Raw genomic sequence first — 19,623 nt, 5'->3', positions numbered from 1 at the left:
GCTTCCTTCCCTGCCTTAGGCTCACAGGCTCCCATCTTCCGTCGTTCCTTCCTTTTTGGCCGTCGAAGAGACCATTCATGAACAATCCAAAATCCTTTTTATTTGGCAAGCTACGCGATGGTGGATCGATAGCAAATAAGCCCTTCCGTACACGGCTTACGTCACCTCCTGGCACTACCAGCACCTTCCTCCATGATAAATCCATAAATTAATGGGTGGACGGAGTGCGCGACCTCAAAAGAACCTATGTGACTGTCCATTCATTCGAACCATGAACTTATCTATATGTATGGGGTATTTCGGTAACAGTTATAGTAAACAGAGACACGGGGAAGATGAAAAAAAAAATGACGAGAGAGAGAGAGAGAGAGAGAAAACAGTCTGTCCATGTGTAAGAGAAAGGGCGGGGAAATGAATCTTTGTCGGAAGAACGGCGAGCAAGCATGGTAGATGGGATGCATAGATACGATGCAACAAACCGGCAGGCATATGCAGGGCAACACATGATCATCAGAAGTGTGAAAAGGTCGGAAGAACGTAGGAAAGGGAATTGGTGATTCCTTAATGGGGTGAAGGGGGTGGGGAGCATTCAGAGCAAGCCGAGAGCCCCGAACACCGCTACCACCTCCCGGTCAACGTTCAGCAGCCAATCCTCCTGGAAGCGCTGCTCGCCTCCGCAGCCAACGATGAGGGAACGGAGACGCTCCCGGATGAACTCCCGGATGTTGACCTTGTGCAGGATGTCCATTTCATCCCAGGCGCGACGACGCTCGTTCTCCGGCGGTTCGTGGTCGTCGCCGGCGGCCGTTTGCGCGTTGTTCCAGTAGATGAGGTAGTCACCGCCGCGCGGGTCGTCGGGGTTCGTGCCACCGGCGTCTTCGGAGAGCTCGGTCACGATGTCGGTCCACATGGTCATGTAGGATTGGAGGTTGTTGAGGAGGTAAGTCGGAGGCTGGGAATCGGGACCGTTCAGGGTGAGCAGTTGGGTGAGAGCGAGGGCGTGGAGTTTCTTCTGGGTACTGCTCCCGATGTTGTCGTAGTGGAGGAACCACTCCGTCAAGATCCAGGCGAGAGCTTGCTCCTGGGAAGTGTTGGTGGCAGAGGCCACGGCGGAAGTAAAGATCTTGGGGTGGGCCACGGCGAGGCGTGCAAGGACAGAGAAATAGTCCGTCTCCACAACTCCATAGACGGAGGTCTGTTTGCGGTTGGGTCCCGTGGTTTGACTGGCTTCGTAGGCAGAGTGGAGTCCCTCCAGAAGGGCAGGAAGGAAGGAACTGTCGAGAAGGGAACGGGTGATCACGTTGTAGGTGCTTTCGCTACCGCCATCTACCGCTTCGGCGCCACGGAGCATCAGTTCCACGAGACGGGGTACGACGCCCAGCCGCTGGCGAGTGGTGATCTTCAGGAGTGTCTCAAGGGAGACGAGTAGTGGGAAGCGAATCCGATCGCTGAGAATCTCCTGAGGGGCGAGGATGATGTAGGATTCAACAATTTGGAGGGCTTGTGGGGCGCTATCTGTGGCTGCCTCCATAATGGGCATAAGGGCCGGAATGAGGGATAAGATCTCTGGAGAAGCCGGGGATGGTGTTTGCATAAGGATCGCAGACCAGAGGTCGAGAGCTTCGTCGAGAAGGTAGATGAGGGTCTCCTGTATGATCATGAGCATTTGAAAAACTGGCTCAGTGGGATCTGAAGCTTACAGAGCCTGGCTCGACAGAGTTCTGGATTAGAGGCAAGATGATTGAGTGATACCGAACTGAGTCTTGCTTGAGGGAATGGATGAGGGACGAGAGAAGTGTGAGGATGGCTTGCTTCATCAGGTGTTCTTCTCCAGAGCTCTCCCAAAGAGGTGGCAGCAAGGACAGAATTTGGTCCGAGAAGGGAGCAATCTGAGTCAGGTCAGAATCGATCGCTGATAACTCAAAGTTGTTGATGCACTTACATGATCTTCCATCTTGACCACAGCCATACGAACAGTATCAAGTAGGCCCATCCTAGTCTCTGAGAGCTCCACTTCTTGAACAAGAGACATCAGGTCTTGGAGGATTGACGGAGCATATGGCAAGAATTCAGTCGGTGAGAACTCAAAAGGGTCGAGCACGTTCTTCAGCTGTCTACCAGCACTGATGCGTACAACCAGGTCATTCAACGGGTCTTTCCGACTGAGCAGATGCTGGAATACTTGATACACGGCATTTCGGTTGAGCTCGCTGGCCTTTACTGGAACCCACTGACCCAGAAGAATGGCGATCCTTCTTCGAAGAAGATTATAGCCCTGCTCATGAAGCTGAACTTCCGGCACGAGTGTGGCCTCGAGGAATTTGTTGAAGTCCAGGTGCTGTTCTAGACTTGCTGCAGATAGTCCAATGGCCGAATAAAGCGAATCCTTCAACAGCACATCGTGGTTGTCGGGGCCTATAAAACATTGTCAATATAGCACTGGTGGCAGAACTCGGCTTAGACTGCTTACTTGCGAAGCCATAGAAGACGTTCAGCAGACGGGGGATGAGCAACTCCTTGAAGTGAATGACAAGGTCAAGGAAGAGCTTTTCCGAGCAAGACCGTATGGAGAACTCCCATGCCTCGGCGATGTCCTCTTCTTTTCTCTCCCATTCTTCTGGGTCTTCTTCCCATTCTTGAAAATCGTTCTTTCTGAATCTAAAGAATTGGGTAACCAAGAGTTCCATGACACTAACGACGAAGTCTTGCGTGAAAAGTTCGGCTTTGATGAGTTCAACAGATTGCTTCTTCTCTTCCTTGTCCTCTGCAGTTTGGTACTTGAATGTCTGCGCAGGGTTGAATGCCATTTTCGAACAAGCTCTAATCAAAAGGAGCGCTCTTAGCCCGGTTTTCTCCATCAGCGACTTGCCCTCTGATTCTCCGTCAGCTCCGAGCTCGCTGTAGTGTTCGCCGAGCTGAGTGACCAGACTCCAATAGGCTTGAACAAGACGAATGCTGTCGGGTAGTAATGCAAAAGAGGCCGGTCGGTCCTTGGCCATTTCCACATGAAGCTTAGAGAGTTGCAAAAGATGCTTCTCGACTGCCCTTTTGAACGGATCTGAAATGGCTGCAGGGCCATTGACGAAGTTCAGAAACCTGCTGAAGTGAGCATGAGTGAGAACCCAGAACTCGCGAACGTCCTTATCCCGGTTAGGGTGCTCAAAGCCGGCAATGACCAGGCGTCGAATAACCTTCAGAGACACAAGGCTTTGTTCCATCATCCCCAGCAATGATGTCTCATCCACCCCTCCTTGCTCCAGCCAAGGTACCCAGGTGTTCACCTTATCCACATATATGCCACCAAGCAGATGGAAGACCTCGGGTGCCACGGACTGAAGATTAGCACGAGTCCTTTGTAAGCGAGCTGTTGATAGCTCTTTGATAATCTGCAGTAAAATTATAAGGGTCCGGGGTAATTGTAACGGGTTCGCGCTAGGCTGGGTGGAGGAGCGGAGGAAGGCGATAATCGAGGAGATTGCATCAGGCCTGCGAGAACAATCAGCCAACGGCAACAAGTCCAGCGCAGTGATGCGACATCACATACCAGTCCTGAGGAAACTCGTAGCGCATTATCTTAGCCAGCATCAAGGCATTGTGAAGGGCGAGTAGAGGGGCAGGTTCCACGACACCAGCTTGGAGTGCCCTGAGCTTGATCTGTTCCTTCTCCTCCTTCTTGATGGCACTTTGCGAGTATGTCAGTCCCTATATATGATTATATGAAGTCAAAGAGCTCAGGGGAGCCTACTTGGTAGCGGTCTTTCGCCAATACTTGTCGATGCCGTTCTTCAACTGGATGATGGCGAGGTATCGAACCTCCGATGGGACGGATTGATCTAGGAATACGTCCTGCGGAGATTAGAATTTATGATGGCAGCCGAGTCCGTGGGAGAAGCTTACCTGAAGGTATGTGTAGTACATCTCCTGTTTCTCCCAATTCTGGAGTTGTTGGGTACCCGTTTGGACCTGCTGTTGGGTTGAGCTCGCCGCTAAGATCAGTGCATTGAGAACATTATGCGGTGTCAGCGGGTTGGCTTCCCCTGCCAACTCGATGATCGAGGCCATGTTGTGCGTGAGATGCTATGTCGTCGGGTATAGAACCGACTAGTCGACGGTGGTATATCGCACGCGTCGTATTGCGCAGCTTGAGGGGTACTCGGAAACTTAATTGCACGCGAGATGGAAGGCGGCCAAGACAGGAACCCCAACGACTTGATGAAGCAAGTGATGCAGGTACAGTTGAGTCCTGAAGTCCTGTCCTGTAAGAATACAAGAAGACTGGGACTGCGGGGGACGGGGAACGGAGGGGAGAAGGAATGTGAGGTGTATTGTTAACAATGACAAGGAGCAACAAGCAGCAGAGAAGCTTCAGGGCCGGTCACCTGCCTGATTCATTGATTCGACTGCTAGCAATCTTTCGTCCCCGCCTCGGCGGGACACTCCGGTCTATAGTTGTTGCGCTCCGAGTAGCCCTAGGGTCGGACCCTGAGCGCTAGGCTCAATGGAGATGTAAGCTTCTTAGGGCTTGGGATCGCATGATATCATATAGTTAGTAGTACTACTTGCTACGTGGGCGACCAATACACATAGATCTAGAATCGAAGGCAAACACCGTTACATACCTATGATGTCTTATGATGCAATCTTTTTTCACACTCTCCATCCAAAGATGTGTAAGAGGACCTATATAAATTATGAAAATGCTGGCTTGTCCTGATCATAATTCACAACCTCGAACTCCCAGCCCAATTCTAAGTGCATCAACCACTATATCCCTTTTGTTGACCGTACCCATACCACCAACTTTCCATCAAAATGAACGACTACGACAAGGTTCGCGTGGCTTTCGACGCCGAGAAGGATTTGAACTCCTACCAGGCTAAGCAGGGCCTTGGTAAGAAGAGTGACTCCAGTATGTGAACCGTTCCCTCACCCGGCCGCGCCTCATTGCCCATTGCTGATGTGCCAAAGCATTGGAATCCGGAATCGATGAGATGGTCGAGAGAAAGTTCGAGACTGGCGTTAGAACCGGCCGAGAGGCTCTTGCCACTGGAAGCAACCGCAAACCCATCCCTGAAGATGAGGGTGGCAGCCGTGACGACCGTGGGCGGTAAGCTAGGCTTCCCTTCTTCTCACATCCTTCACATGAAAGCTAATATTTTGCCCATTATAGTCTTGCACCGGCTGAAGCATTTGAGGGCCCTGGCGGTCCTGAGGATAAGGTGAAGCTCGACTCGGAGCGTCGTCCTGGCGACCAAGACACCCTGGATATTCAGGATTTGAAGCGCGCTGGCCTTGCTGAATAAAATCATCTAATGTACTATACCTGTAACGAATAAATCATGAGGCATGTGAAGATTTTATCAACTATAACAACATTCATCTGCTTGATTGTAGTCGTCCGTGGATAGTGATTACTGGCTGCGACTGGTAACATGAGAGAAGGAAGTAAAGTTAAATTGGAGCGCCACGAAGTGTTCAATGGCTGGTTCGAATTCATGGCTGGCATGTCAATTTTTACCTAGGCTGGGTCAGTTCTTCCGTTCCCGACATCTGTTATGAATGTGTTTCTGTGATTCTCACCTAATAAACCCCACTTTACCTTTTTTTTGCAATGGTAAGTATAAGAAAGGTGTAAATCGCACGATGTCTGATGCCGGAAAGTGTTCTCTATCAGATTCTGGCATTAAATACTTCGTGTTGTTACTATCACAACATGACCGGCCCTACAGAGGAACCGACTGGAAGACAGCTGTTCATCAATGGCAAGGTACGGCCCATACTCTCATATAATGATACGATTTGCAAGCTGATATCATTTTCAACAGTTTGTGCCATCATCAAACAGAAAGGTCTCCGAGTTAACTAGCCCCTGTACCAATGAGAAAGTGGCGGAGAGTAAGTAAGATGTTGAGGTTATGCCGAAAGAACGCAACGTCTAACATGACTTGAATGCTTTCCAGTCTATGAAGCCAACGAGGTAGACGTAGATGCTGCTGTTGCTGCGGCCAGTGTCGCATTCCCAGCATGGAGAGATGTCTCCCCGGCAGACAGAGGTGTCTTCCTGCGAAAGATGGCCTCACTTATTCAGGTTCATGAGGAAGAGTTTGCACACTTGGAAGCTTTGTCTACCGGGAAGCCGGTGTCTCGTTATATCGATTCCAGGATGGCCATTGAGACGTTCAATTATTTTGCGGAGGCTGGATGGACTGCTCAAGGGTCATCCAGTAGAAATACGCCCGGCCACCTCAATATCACGGTGAAAGAACCGTACGGGGTCGTGGCAGCCATCATCCCATGGAATGTACCACTCGCGTCCTTCGCCACGAAGATCGCACCGGCGGTGGCAGCTGGAAACACCATTGTTCTGAAAAGCAGCGAAAAGTCGCCTCTGACTGTGAGATTTCTCTGAAAGTCACACAGTTCACCACTCCTCAGTCCAGACTAATAATGGTATACAATGCAGATTGGTTTGGGGGCCAAGCTGATTGCCGAGGCCGGATTCCCACCCGGCGTTGTGAATATGCTTCATAAATATGGCCCGACCACCGGCAACGCGATAGCCTCACACATGGACGTTCGCTGTATCAGCTTCACCGGATCTAGCTTGACAGGACGGAAGATCCAAGCCGCTGCGGCCAAGTCTAATATGAAAACCGTACACATGGACCTGGGGGGGAAGACCCCTGCCCTTATCTTTGAGGATGCGGGCCTGGAATCTGCAGCTGAGCAGACTCAATTTAGTGTCCAATTCTCCAGTGGACAAACCTGTATCGCCAATTCACGCATTTACGTACAAGAGACTGTAGCTGACAAGTTCCTTGCGATTTTCAAGGATAAATTTGGCGCTGCTATACTTGGAAACCCCTTGAATAAAGCAACGGATCAAGGATCGCAAGCCGATAGAATTCAGTATGAGCGGGTCAAAGCATACCTTTCTTTGGGAGAGAAGAAGAGGGTAAGTTGACACTCGGCGGTGATGCAAAGAATGGAAACTTCATCAAGCCCACTGTGTTCGAGGAGGTGCCGGAGGAGTCGCAGATCATGAAAGAGGAAGTTTTCGGTCCTGTGGTAGTGATCAATACATTCGGAAAAGAAGATGAGGCCATTGCAAAAGCCAACCATAGTGAATTCAGCTTGTATGCATCCGTCTTCACCAAGAATATCGACCGGGCTATGCGGGTATCGAAATTGCTTGAAGCCGGGACCGTTGGCGTCAACTGCACAAGTCCCTCCATGGCGAAGGATATGCCATTTGGAGGCTGGAAGGGCAGTGGTATCGGTCGTGAGGTTTATCTGCATAGCATGGACAGCTATCTGGAGACTAAGTCCATTTTGATCAAGACAAGCTAAGACAAGGATAGTCTTGACTGCTTCCCTCCTCTGGTCTGAACTCATCCCAGACTAACCTGCGCAACTCTCCTCAAAGTTAATTGATTTGATAAGTTAGCGTATTGCAACGAGATACTATGGTTTGGTTTTTGCAGCCTTACAAGCTCGATAAATATAGGCTATAGCTGGAAGCTTAATGACGCACTCAGTGTACACTGAATATGTAGAAGATGATAGAAGACTGTGAGTTCGGACGATAATGAATGCTTCTACACGTGGACCTCAACACCGAAGCAGAAATCGCACCTTACTACCTAGGTCCGAGTGCAATCTAAGTCTGAGTGCACTGGCCACGGCATTCAAAGTAGGACGAAGATATTCGATATTACTACCTATTCATCCAGTTCGGAAGACAAACTATACAAAGATAGCTAAGTAGCGAAGAGAACATTGTTGCACATACACAGCGCATCAAGAGCTCAAACTAAGCTGCTCTTGAGTAAGCTCCCATTCCTGAAGAGCCCATTTTCTGTTATGAAATCACTGCAAGTATACTCTTTTTCTATTTAGATTGGCTCATGGTCAAACACTAGAGGAATTGGAGCATTGATCATTACCATTGTTATGTCTCATTATTCCCATTCATAAAGTACATTGAACGCTCACCCTGATCCACCCTTTTTATGCGTAATAATGAACCACATAGTTCTCTCCCATCACGATCCAGCCCAAGAGAATCGCACCTCAATCACAGAATGCTCATCAGCAGAGCTGCAACGGCACTCGAAAGAGTGGCAACTCCAGGCAACATCATGGAGCTACCAGTGTTGGGAATGGCAGATGATGAAGCAGAAGAAGAGGAAGAGGAGTTGGAACTGTTCTGCTTCCTGGTGGCAGTGACGTCGACATTATACTTGGATTTAGTGTCGTACGGGAAAGGGCTGGTGTAGTTGTAAGTAGGCTCAGTGTTGGCAAAGTTCTTCTTCACAATGTCAAGAATGCCATGGCCAGCCGAGCAAGTGCCATTAGTCAAAGGGACTGGCCACGCAGAAGAGTACTCCGAGTAATCATTATCAGAGAGCGGGCCAGGGTAGGTCTCGTTAAGGTGGAGATTAGTGGTGTCAACATCGTAGTTGACGTAACCGGTCTTGTTGGCCACAATTTCGAGGATGTTGGCGCCACAGTCCCAACGCCCAAGGGAAGGCAATCCCCAGTTGGCCGAGACGGACGCAATGACGGAGTAGTGGGTGTAGAAGGTGTCATCCTTAGTGCCCTTGAGGTTGTCGGGAATCACACCACCCAACAAAATACTGAAGATTTTGTTTCCCTTGGGGTAGGTCTTGTCCTCATCAAAGGTGAGAAGCAACAAGGTATCGTTCATGAAGTAGGAGTTGTTGAGCAACGGAGGCACCCAGCTGCGCTCCCATTTAGCAGCAAAGGTGATGTTTGTGTCGTGAGCATCGTTAGTCATGTTGGGAGTGATAAAAGCCCACTGAGGTAGCTTCTTGTTGGCCAAGTCGTCTTCAAAGCTGGTAAAATTCTTGATCTGACGCAAGCGAGTGCTGTTCTGGGCAATCGAGTCGAACAGAATCAAGGGGTTGTGCTTTCGCACGTAGTCATTGGCATAGGTGACTTGATTAGAGTAATTATACCCTTGGAAGCCAGGATAAGGAAGGTGCTCCTGATATTCACCCCAAGCAATGTTCTTGGTGTCCAGCAAATCAGCGACTGTCGAGACATTGGCCGGAATTTGATGGAAATCATCGTTGTCCATGCCAAAGGTGTCGCCAGAGGCCGAGGCACAGTAATTTGGCTCGGAAGGATGGGTGACTGCGTAGAAATTGGTCCTATGTAGAGCGCCGTGTTAATGATAAACCTTCCTGTTCTTCTTATTGATTGCGAAAGTCACTCACAGTGTGATACCTTGCGAAGCCAGCCATTGCACATTCTCGTCCGCAGCAGCATCCTCGTAGTCCTTCCCATGATGTCAGCAGAATTCGTGATGATAGGAATGCATCAGGTCCATACAATGTTCTCAAGCCAGATCTGATAGAAGCGGTTGAAGACAAGACCTTCGACATTGGAAACGGGAGAGTACGGCTCAATTGTGGCTGCGGCCTTCTCGATCTCCGTTAGAGAAGGCTCAGAGACATTGGCGAGCTGGGCGTACGCCACGGAAGCGGCTGCAAGCAGAGCGGCGGCGGAAGACTTCATTGTGACTTGATTTCTTCCAAGACAGAACTATCTTGACAATCACCAAGACAAGGACGGTAGATGAGAGAATGATCAGCGCTCAGTCAGAATATTGGGGAAGGACTTCTAGTCCCATATTTATAGGCTTTGGAAAGAGAGAAGAAGTGCATGACTCCGAGCCACGCGAGACCATGTGCCCTGACCATGGGCTAGTGACTTGATCCATAGGATGAGGTTCCACAGAGCGGATAGTCGGCCAGGGACCGTACTGCACGTTGAAGCTGAAATGGACCACGCGGATCAAAGAAGACCTTCTATTCGACAATTTGCAGTCTGGCCTATTCTTGCTCAATCCTGGTCTAATCGGCAGCTGAGGTGACATCGTTAGATCTCGCTGCACCTTTCACTTTTCCAGAACAGCCGAAGTGGGTAATGAACATGGAGTTCCAATTCCATTGACCACGTTCCTCGAAGATGGAGAAGGGCACACCTGAGATTATGCTCGGATTGTATAGGGCCAACTGGGTTTGCCCCACGGGCTAATCCCCGATCGGTTTTAGTGAGCCCCTATCAGTGGGGTAACAATTGGCAACAAGTGCAGGCTCCCGTAGCACGTGCGCCTGTCGCTGGCTCTGTGAGGACTCTTGAATGCAGGGCAGCAGGACATCCATCCATGATAGCTGCATCCTGCCCGCTTCTATCACTGCACCTTCTAGGATGCTAGTCTACCTATGGTGCTCACAGGGTCACTTGCGCCATATTTTCATCCATCTCTGAGTCGAGTTACTTCCAACGTCTGACCATGGGGCTAAAACTGACCAACCACCTTTGTCATAAATGTCAGTAGAGTACGAAGTACCTAAGACTGAAAGCAGGATGTGGTGAGAGGTTCAGCTCTCGCCGGTCAGCTTTGGGATAGGATCTTGGCTACAAGGTTGGCTGCAGCTCCAAGCCGGGCTCCAGGCTGGGCTCCTACCTTTCGACTATCCGCGCCAATTCAAGGCATTGTGCTCTGCACTCTTTCAAGTGAACAGTTGCGATGACCCTGAACCATTTTATCTCCTCTACAAAGCGGTAATGCCTCGATATCTCAAGTACTGGGCTTTCAAGATCGAAAGGCACATTTCAGGCACATTCCCCTCGGCCAGTCTAGCACATTATTCACCTTCGGTGCCCAGGGCAGCCTTATTTGATGAAATGCAAAGGAGTGCAAGTTCTATGTGAATCTCGGTCGAGAATCACAACCTGGCAGTCTGGACGGATGACATGCATAGCCTTGACCTCTCAACGTAGCATTGAGTGGGCTCGGCACTATCACAGTCAAGTCCGACAAGTTTATCTCTCAATTTGGTTGGGAAGATACCCCGTACATTCATTGCACTTATCGGACAGCTGCATGCATGTCGATTTCCATGCCGTGCGGCTGGATAAGGGTTCTACGGCGCAGGAGAGGGTATTGCAGATATCAAAAAGATCGAAAACCATATCACCTTGAGGGGGCGTTTTCTGATCTCACCTTTGCGAGACTTCAACCCCACCGGCCAACTTACATCTGATCCCTGATGCATTGTATATCTATACACTGTTTTCGCCGTAGAGTGCATTTCAGTGTGACTGAGTCAACAAACGGAGATGTTGAGAGATTCCGGATCCTCATAGCGCTGAATCCACGAGGCTTGATTTCAGTCAAGGAAGATGGATGAGTATTTTTTTGTCTATGTATTTGCAGTACTCTTGTTGAATTGACAGAGCCGACGACATTTGCTTATCTTTCCATTGATGTCACGTGCATCGTGTCCAACCTCGGCAGTCTCCCTTCCGGTCGGGGGTACCGAGCGAACGAGCAATCAGCCTCGCTAGCATGATCACCTCCGATACGACTTTCAGGTCTTTCCTGGATATTGCAAGATCATCGACACGATATTGCGAGACCTCTCTATTAGATAAAACCAAGTCAACCCAACAATGATCTTGCGATGAGTTCTACAAACTTCGCCGCTGCTCAAGAGCGGGTTCTCGAACGTCGTCGTCTCCGCGAGGCCGAGGCTCGCTCCAGGCTTGCTGAACAGCAACAATCCCACCCTCTCAATCACGCCGCCCTTCAAAATCTCCCATATCCTCTCAACAAACTACCTTCGTCGGGAATTTCCATATGGAATGCTATAAGGGGCCGCGAAGGACTGAGACCAGCTTATCGCGTCGGTCAGGTGGACGCCGAATTGCTGGATGAGGAGCTGCTGGGGTTGCTCAAAGGACAAGTTGGAGATGCATTGAAGTACTACGGTGTTCGTTTCCAAACTACCTGTGTACACTTAGTCGACATACGCTAATCTTTACTCCCGATAGCCTCAAATGCGTGAAGATTGGTCCCACGAGATCCAATTCGCTCTTCGTGCGGCCTTGTTCAAGCTTTCGATCTGGGATCATGATGCCTCATACGGCGCGGCGTTACAAAACCTGAGATACATTGATAGTCGAAGCAAAGGGCCTGTTCATTCGGCTCCAACCAAGTGGCAGAAATCTCTATATGGTCTCCTCACCGTTGGCGGTCGCTATGCTTGGGGCAAGTGGGAAAGTTGGTTAATAAGCCAAGAAAGTGGCTACGACGAGGTAAGTCAGAGGCCCTCTTGCGAAAACCATTCTGAACTTTGCTCATGGTTTTAGCCATCACAAGGAGTACGAATACTATCGCGAATGACCGACCTCGTCTCCGCCACTCACTCAATCGCCGCATTTACCTCGTTCTTGGTATTCCTGGTCAACGGCCGGTACAGGACACTGGTTGACCGCATTCTCCGCATACGCTTGATGCCGCCGTCTGCACAAGCAAGCCGCGAGGTGTCCTTCGAATATCTGAATCGCCAGCTGGTTTGGCACGCATTCACGGAGTTTCTCCTGTTTCTCTTGCCACTTGTTGGCATAAGCCGATGGCGTCGCTGGCTCTCTAGACTGTGGAAGAAAGCATTATCTGCACTCAAATCAAGTAATGAAGATGACGAGGTTGACGGCAATCAGGGAGAGCTTGCATTCCTTCCAGAACGAACATGTGCGATCTGTTACAAGGAGAACAACCCTGCCGCCGCAACAGAAAGTGACGCCATTGCAGCGTCGGCGTCATCTGGAGGAATTATTGGATCTGCTCAGACTGACATCGCCAACCCGTATGAGGCAGTTCCTTGTGGCTGTTTATATTGCTTCGTATGCATCGTACAGAAGCTGGAAGCCGAAGAGGGAGAAGGCTGGATCTGTCTCCGATGCGGTGAAGTTGTCAAAAAGTGTAAGCCATGGAATGGCGATGTGCTAGAAGACGCTCGTACCCAATCAAGCTCAGGAAAGATTGTGGGGTTCGCTATGGATGGCACTGCAGACACGGACAGCACTCACGGGGGAAAGGAGTCAGAGCGGCACGCGGACAGGACGACCGCATCGCCGGATTCATCAGCAGATGAAGTGATGCATGAGTCTGACCACTGGTCTACGATCGACAAGGGTTCTATGGAAAATCAGGACAACAACTAATCAGAAAGCACGCACGAAACGAGTGGTTTTCGGTGAGGTATGATTTGCCGAGAGCTACCACATCTCTGACTACAATGCGAACTTCTCACCTTGATGAGTCTCATAGATTCATGATGTAACTTAGGATATTGGCTTGACTACGATTTAAAGATACCCAGCAGTTTTTAGGATCCAATCTTGCTGCAGCGACTTGAACAGACGTCAGGCTCCAAGCTCCAAACACATGTAATAATACGGGACCCCTGTCACCAAGCATAAATATGCTTTGTAGGTAAAAGAAACAATACCCATAAAGGAAATCTTATTGGACTACAAAATTTGTCTTTGCCATGACAACTTGGAAGCACTCATGCTTTGCATCTTAGACTACCAATTTAAGCGACTACATGGGTGGACCCACTTGGTCGAAGCTGTCTTCAAATCACAATGAGATTTATTCCGATTACCGCTAGAGTGCCGCGGATGTTGTCCGCCCCCCACAATCGGACACTTCGCCGATGGCGGGGTCGCCGCACTTCCGATCGAGGAGCTCCTCCCTCATAACCTTGAGCACGAAAGGACAATTCTGCCTCAAAATCTTCGCCTGTTCTCTACCAGCCTCGCTCAGCTCTGGGTAGAACAGGCTTAGAGGAGTCCGCGCCAGAAGCTCTACAATACCGACACATTTTCGTTCAGCAAGCTCCAACATGGACCCCACCAAGTCAGCCGGGGCCCCCTCAAATCTCCAAGAACCCAAATACATTGACTTCCCAGCTCTCCCAGCTGATGCGAAGCATGAGGATGGCACTCCTATCTTGAACAGATGGTCTTCGACCATCACGAAGGGCCATGACTTTCCTGGTGCGAAGGTGCGTTAGCTTAATTCAGGTTCACTCACTGCATGACCTCGGTCGCTTATACCAGATTCAATCTAGGCAATGCTTTATGCGGCAGGCATTCCCGACAATAATGCGATGACGAAGAGTCCCCAGGTTGGAGTTGCCTCTGTATGGTGGGAAGGCAACCCGTGCAACATGCATCTTCTAGACTTGGGCAAGACGGTGAAGAAGGCAATCACAGATCAGGGTATGATCGGGTGGCAGTACAACACTGTCGGAGTGTCGGACGCAATAACTATGGGCAGTGAAGGTAGGTATCAGTCAGGGCCTTACATAAACAGGACTGTTACTGACTGGGAAATAGGCATGAGATTCTCCCTCCAAACCCGCGAATTGATCGCCGACAGTGTCGAGACCGTCACATGCGCTCAGTATCACGACGCTTGCATTGCAATCCCAGGATGTGACAAGAATATGCCTGGTGTAGTTATGGGAATGGCCAGACACAATCGTCCCTCAATCATGATTTACGGAGGTACCATTCAAATTGGCTACTCCAATCTTCTTAGGAAGCCTATCAACGTGTCGTCCTGCTTCGAGGCCGCTGGTGCTTATGTATACGACACCTTGCGTCAGCCGGACGATGGAGGCGACACTAGCAAGACCAAAGATGAGATCATGGATGACCTTGAGAGACATGCCTGTCCCACCGCAGGCGCGTGTGGAGGCATGTTCACAGCCAACACGATGGCCACGGCGATTGAGTCTATGGGTCTTTCCTTGCCCGGTTCCTCCTCCACGCCTGCTTCCTCTCCGTCGAAAATGCGGGAATGTGTCAAGGCAGCGGAAGCCATCAAGATTTGCATGGAGAAAGACATCAGGCCGAGGGATCTGTTGACAAAGCGCTCTTTTGAAAATGCTCTCGTCATAACAATGGCTTTGGGAGGAAGTACCAATGGTGTCCTTCACTTCCTTGCTATGGCTCGGACAGCTGGCGTCGATCTGACCCTGGATGACATTCAGAGAGTCAGCGACAAGATTCCCTTCATCGCCGACCTCGCCCCAAGTGGAAAGTATTACATGGCGGACCTGTACGATATCGGAGGTATCCCGTCCGTTCAGAAGCTACTGATTGCAGCGGGCCTTCTCGACGGCGATATTCCTACAGTGACTGGCAAGACTCTAGCCGAGAATGTGGCTTCTTTCCCATCACTGCCGGAGGACCAGGTCATTATCCGGCCTCTCAGCAACCCTATCAAGTCAACAGGACACCTTCAGATCCTTCGAGGTAATCTTGCCCCAGGTGGTGCCGTAGCCAAGATCACCGGCAAAGAGGGTACTCGCTTCGTCGGCAAGGCACGGGTATTCGACAAGGAACACTCTCTCAATGAAGCTCTGGACCAAGGCAAAATCCCCCGCGGCGAAAACCTTGTCATTGTGGTTCGTTACGAAGGTCCCAAAGGTGGACCAGGAATGCCAGAGCAGCTCAAAGCCAGTGCTGCGCTCATGGGAGCTAAACTCACCAACGTGGCCCTCATTACAGATGGGCGGTACTCTGGAGCCAGTCACGGGTTTATTGTAGGTCATATTGTACCTGAAGCCGCCGTTGGGGGACCGCTCGCAGTGGTCCGTGACGGCGATGTCATCACTATCAATGCAGAAACAAACGAGATAAGCATGGATGTCTCTGACGAAGAACTTCAGCAACGGCTGAAGGAGTGGAAGCCTCCGGCTCCCAACGTCACACGGGGTGTGTTGGCCAAGTATGCCCGACTTGTTGGGGATGCTTCCCATGGAGCCATGACAGATCTTTTCTAGACCCAAAATAGAATGAAATGACTTGGCACTTGCTCTCTTTTCTTGTACAATTTATTTGACTGATGATAAGCGGCGAGAGCAAATGAAGACCTATTGGACTATGTCCCGTCTATTCGTAGTACAGTGCAAGTCGTCTTCTGGATCCCTCAGCTGCCCACATCCGGCGTTGATCATAGCCATCTGCCTGGCTGACTTGAACCTGATACATTCATAACATAACTAGAGTTCTGTGTGAGTTAGTTTGAAATGTTCTTTGACAATCTGATGATTGACCAGCATGGGATACATCATTTATGCCTCTTTTCTCAGGCATGAAGAGCATGCTTAGTCAGGCCACGGGATGCGGCGTGACGCCATGAGTGGATGTGATTCATCGCCGGCAAATTTGCGACGAACAAGAATTCCAGATCCTCCTCCACGGTGTTGCCTCCGAGTCTCTGACAGGCTCGTTTGCGTTTGGCACTTCCAAGACTGATCTCCGCCGAAAACCGAGTTTCTTTCCGGACGTCTTGCCTCCTGAACCGATTTCCGCTCCGCGGTTTAGTGTGCATCTGGTCCCTCTTGTTAAAGTTCGGATCGCAATCAGGCAAATGGTGTTGTGATTCTGGTCGTCTTTGCTGTCTACGCAAGGTATTTTCCTCACTTCTGCCCACACGGTACCTTGCAGCCTGTGCTTGTATACGGCCTTCGCCCTCGTGTAACAGCTCACTGGACTCATTTCGGCACATTGACTAACGACTCCCAATAATCAGTTGCGACGTAAAGACCTATCGATACCTTGCGACCCGTTGGAACAACGAATAGTCCCATGTGACCCGTCGGGTCCTCGTTTGTGTTTCGTCGCCCAGGATTTGAGCATATTGTCGTCATCGGAAGCCCCTGATATACGAGTACCACTCCTTGCTTGATTCCATCAAGAGGCCGGTGGAGCTGTCAGATTCTCTGGGGGTGTCTAAATCCAGCCAGAAGACCAACGTGTTGGGCATCAATCCCTCATTGGTGCATTCGACTAGGGGCGCACTTAAAGTAGTTACTAAGAACGACGGCTTCGAATCGCTCCTTACCTCAGACAACCGTTTCAGTCCGGCGCAGGTCCGTAGCGCAGATCCATCTTACGGTGATTGCCTCGATCGGCCCGCGTCTTTGCCTCACTATCGATCCGGAAACACAGTCTAGCTGCCAAGGAGGTGCTGTACTCCTGGCTCGTGGGGGGTTCGATTCGCATTCCAGAACGGATCCTCGTCACCCGATTCTTGGCCTGGACGCTGGTCGACAGGGAACCCCCGGCACTGGGCGTTGGGGCTTGGAAGGACGGTGAGCGGGTGAAACAAGCTCTCTTGGTCATTGGCCATATAAGCCTGGGAAGCCTCGCAGAGGCGGCTGCCTTCGTTGGGGATGGATTCTTCAGTTGTATCACCGACTTTCCCTACTACATCCCGTCCTGGTATTGTCGAAAGTGGTGCGCTTTTGCGTACATGGGACACGGTCTACTCGACATTCTCTCGCTCGGGCATTTTCGTTTATCTCTCTCATTTTACTCAGATCTCTCGTTATGATGGAACTCTGAACTGGGGAAAAATTGTGCTTCTTACTACCTGCATTGTCACAATGGTTGGATGTGGTTTCGTGACTTCGATTTTGCGGCGAAAGGGCTGGGGAGCAACCCCAGTTAAGAAGCGCTTTCGCCGCTCCCTGCGCAAAGACTACTCTAAGCGCTCTGCTGGTACTGTGACTTCATCCGAAGACGAAGACTACGATAGTACTGGCTCCCTGAGCCTCGGCTCCGATGAGACCATTTTAGAAAAACGGGAAGCACCTCAGCATCTTGAAAAGCATGAAAATGGTGAGTAAACTAACACCCTAGCTTCTCTCTTCGGTGATTGACTGGTTGAAAAAGCGCATGACACGGACCCGGGTCTGTTAAAGAAGCATTCGACATATCTGTCTTATACAACATCCGTTGCGACCTATTCGTCTATTAGAACCTTCAACCGCCCGCATCCGCAGATGGATAAGCTTCCCACCAAGCCTACTCCGATTCCGCTATTGGTTTTTGTACATGGACTGGGTGGGTCTCTGGCACAGTTCAACCATCTCCTGACCAGCCTGTCGAACATAGGGCCCTGCTTTGGTATAGATCTTCCAGGATGCGGATTGTCGTCATTCAGTCCAGATTCCTGGGATGCATATACCGTTGAGGCGCTGGCAGAGCTGCTGGCAACAGCCATCGAGCAACACCGCGATAAAGATGCAGGGCAAGGTGTGGTTTTGATCGCTCATAGTCTGGGCTGCTCCCTGTCTGCGCTATTGGCGTCTTCCACCTCTGGGATTGGGTCCAGTCTGAAGGAGCATATCCTGGGTCTCGTTGCTGCCTGCCCCCGTGCGACGCCTCCACCTGCACATGACGTTGCCAAGTTTCGTCGCCTACTTCAGATTCCCGGTCCGATCTTTGACCTTTGGCGTTCCTGGGATCGGCGTGGTGGCTTGCATAGCAGCAGTGTCAATAGACTTGTTGGTGCGGCTGCAGATCCAGATACGAGGGAGCTCCAGGTACGCTACAACAAGCAGAGCAAAACCCCGGTATGGAGGCGGATGGCTTGGGGAACGCTCCCTACTTACGACAAGTCTGGTAATCCTGTTGGGGGTATCCCGGGTGAGGCGGTGTGGGCGGGTGTTGAAATCCCTGTCCTGCTCGTGGCTGGCGAGGCCGATGCAGTGAACAAGCCCATCGAGCTTCAGAAGATACTCGAATTTTTCGGGCAGAGCGGGCGTAGTGTTGGCGACGGCGCGGATACCATGGCGCCGATCCCCGATGCCTCCGCAATAAATGACAAGGCCCCCGCGTCCTACAACCATCTGGCACATGAGGAAAGTTTCGGGCTTGAGGCGCAATTTGCTGAGAAAAAGCTGACAAGGAAGACGGACGAAGCGACCGGTCACCAGCGTGCTGTGAAGACTGTTATCCTTCCGGCGCCAGCATCTCATGCACTGATCTATGACCGTGCAACCTATCGCACATTGGCCGGAATTATCCAAGACTTTCTTAACCAGCATATCGACAACCGTCTCAGCATGGGATGGCAGTTACAATACCTCAACACCTCCGGCAAATGGGATGTGAAGAATCTGGCCAAATGGAAAAAGGTTACGCCTGTCTCGCAACGCATTGATGATACTTTTGTGGCCATGAAGATGCTGCGTGAAGTCGACGAGGAACACAATCCGGTCCTATTCTCGCAGACGTACCGTGGCCGCATCTATGCAGTGGTCGACATTAGCTATGAGAATCCGGTGTACAACCCAGCATCGATGGAGAAGGGCGGTATCCACTACCACAAACATCCGACGGTGTCGAAGATACCTCCCACACCGGATGAGGTCCGAGATTTCATTGCCTTGATCGATCGCTTGCAGAATGAGATCACTGAGATGATGGAGAAACCAGACCATCCGGAAGGCCCACGTCCAGTGGTTGGAGTTCACTGCCACTACGGATTCAATCGCACGGGGTTCTTGATCGTCTGCTACCTGATCGAACGACGCGGATTCAGTGTCCAAGCGGCGATCGAGGAGTTTGAACGACGCCGTCCTCCGGGAATCCGACACGAACACTTTATTGATACCCTCTTCGTGCGATACTGCGTTGGGCTGAAGCGAGCGCCCACGCTCTGAGAAGAACTGGTGTGAATTTGAAACTGGCACTCGCATTGATTGGCACTGGCGTTAGGACCTGGGTATGATGATTGATGACAAGACTACCATAATTAGATTGTATATTACGGCGATTTCTTTCACACTGTAAGATAATAGAGTAGCCTGCTCTGACATAATGACGAGTACGAATTGCAAAGTGTTTTGTTTGGATAATGTTCGGCTAGGCGTCTTGGGGCAGAAGTACAAGTATGCAGGGAAGTACAATAAAATCAGGCACAGTAAGTATAATGGG

General features: G+C 50.5%; 7 protein-coding genes across 7 annotated transcripts; 5 read left to right on the top strand and 2 right to left on the bottom strand.

Moving 5' to 3' along the window:
* Positions 1 to 301: 301 nt before the first annotated feature.
* On the bottom strand, positions 302 to 4,365 carry BO86DRAFT_455030 (putative importin 11). The gene is made up of 7 exons (XM_025677087.1): positions 3,898 to 4,365; positions 3,746 to 3,846; positions 3,545 to 3,682; positions 2,471 to 3,486; positions 1,943 to 2,415; positions 1,701 to 1,889; positions 302 to 1,648 (listed from the first exon to the last, which is right to left on the bottom strand). The coding sequence occupies exons 1-7, from the start codon at positions 4,060 to 4,062 to the stop codon at positions 590 to 592; spliced, it is 3,141 nt and encodes a 1,046-aa protein (XP_025529453.1). The 5' UTR covers positions 4,063 to 4,365; the 3' UTR covers positions 302 to 589.
* Positions 4,366 to 4,606: 241 nt separating this feature from the next.
* On the top strand, positions 4,607 to 5,359 carry BO86DRAFT_455029 (uncharacterized protein). Its single transcript, XM_025677086.1, has 3 exons — positions 4,607 to 4,909; positions 4,969 to 5,107; positions 5,171 to 5,359. Exons 1-3 carry the CDS (start codon positions 4,813 to 4,815, stop codon positions 5,301 to 5,303), a joined length of 369 nt encoding a protein of 122 aa, XP_025529452.1. The 5' UTR covers positions 4,607 to 4,812; the 3' UTR covers positions 5,304 to 5,359.
* Positions 5,360 to 5,599: 240 nt separating this feature from the next.
* On the top strand, positions 5,600 to 7,350 carry BO86DRAFT_408514 (betaine-aldehyde dehydrogenase; the record flags this gene model as incomplete). Its single annotated transcript, XM_025674350.1, has 5 exons — positions 5,600 to 5,767; positions 5,826 to 5,895; positions 5,961 to 6,394; positions 6,464 to 6,919; positions 6,985 to 7,350. Exons 1-5 carry the CDS (start codon positions 5,651 to 5,653, stop codon positions 7,348 to 7,350), a joined length of 1,443 nt encoding a protein of 480 aa, XP_025529451.1. The 5' UTR covers positions 5,600 to 5,650.
* Positions 7,351 to 8,021: 671 nt separating this feature from the next.
* On the bottom strand, positions 8,022 to 9,543 carry BO86DRAFT_335306 (acid phosphatase PHOa; the record flags this gene model as incomplete). The annotated part of the gene is made up of 3 exons (XM_025668877.1): positions 8,022 to 9,176; positions 9,243 to 9,304; positions 9,358 to 9,543. 3 exons carry the CDS (start codon positions 9,541 to 9,543, stop codon positions 8,078 to 8,080), a joined length of 1,347 nt encoding a protein of 448 aa, XP_025529450.1. The 3' UTR covers positions 8,022 to 8,077.
* Positions 9,544 to 11,337: 1,794 nt separating this feature from the next.
* On the top strand, positions 11,338 to 13,091 carry BO86DRAFT_41785 (pex2/pex10/pex12 family protein). Its single transcript, XM_025675049.1, has 3 exons — positions 11,338 to 11,807; positions 11,869 to 12,132; positions 12,187 to 13,091. The coding sequence occupies exons 1-3, from the start codon at positions 11,499 to 11,501 to the stop codon at positions 13,039 to 13,041; spliced, it is 1,428 nt and encodes a 475-aa protein (XP_025529449.1). The 5' UTR covers positions 11,338 to 11,498; the 3' UTR covers positions 13,042 to 13,091.
* A 502-nt stretch (positions 13,092 to 13,593) lies between these two features.
* On the top strand, positions 13,594 to 15,702 carry ilv3B (putative mitochondrial dihydroxy acid dehydratase). Its single transcript, XM_025671689.1, has 3 exons — positions 13,594 to 13,889; positions 13,956 to 14,169; positions 14,224 to 15,702. Exons 1-3 carry the CDS (start codon positions 13,728 to 13,730, stop codon positions 15,675 to 15,677), a joined length of 1,830 nt encoding a protein of 609 aa, XP_025529448.1. The 5' UTR covers positions 13,594 to 13,727; the 3' UTR covers positions 15,678 to 15,702.
* A 1,370-nt stretch (positions 15,703 to 17,072) lies between these two features.
* Positions 17,073 to 19,349, top strand: BO86DRAFT_309124 (RNA 5'-triphosphatase domain-containing protein; the record flags this gene model as incomplete). The annotated part of the gene is made up of 2 exons (XM_025667800.1): positions 17,073 to 17,520; positions 17,575 to 19,349. 2 exons carry the CDS (start codon positions 17,073 to 17,075, stop codon positions 19,347 to 19,349), a joined length of 2,223 nt encoding a protein of 740 aa, XP_025529447.1.
* Between the last annotated feature and the right edge of the window lie 274 nt (positions 19,350 to 19,623).

The sequence above is a fragment of the Aspergillus japonicus genome (genome assembly GCF_003184785.1).
Source record: "Aspergillus japonicus CBS 114.51 unplaced genomic scaffold BO86scaffold_13, whole genome shotgun sequence".
NCBI lineage: Eukaryota > Fungi > Ascomycota > Eurotiomycetes > Eurotiales > Aspergillaceae > Aspergillus > Aspergillus japonicus.
The sequence above is the reverse complement of the archived record's forward strand: the minus strand, read 5'-3'. Positions and strand labels throughout refer to the sequence as shown.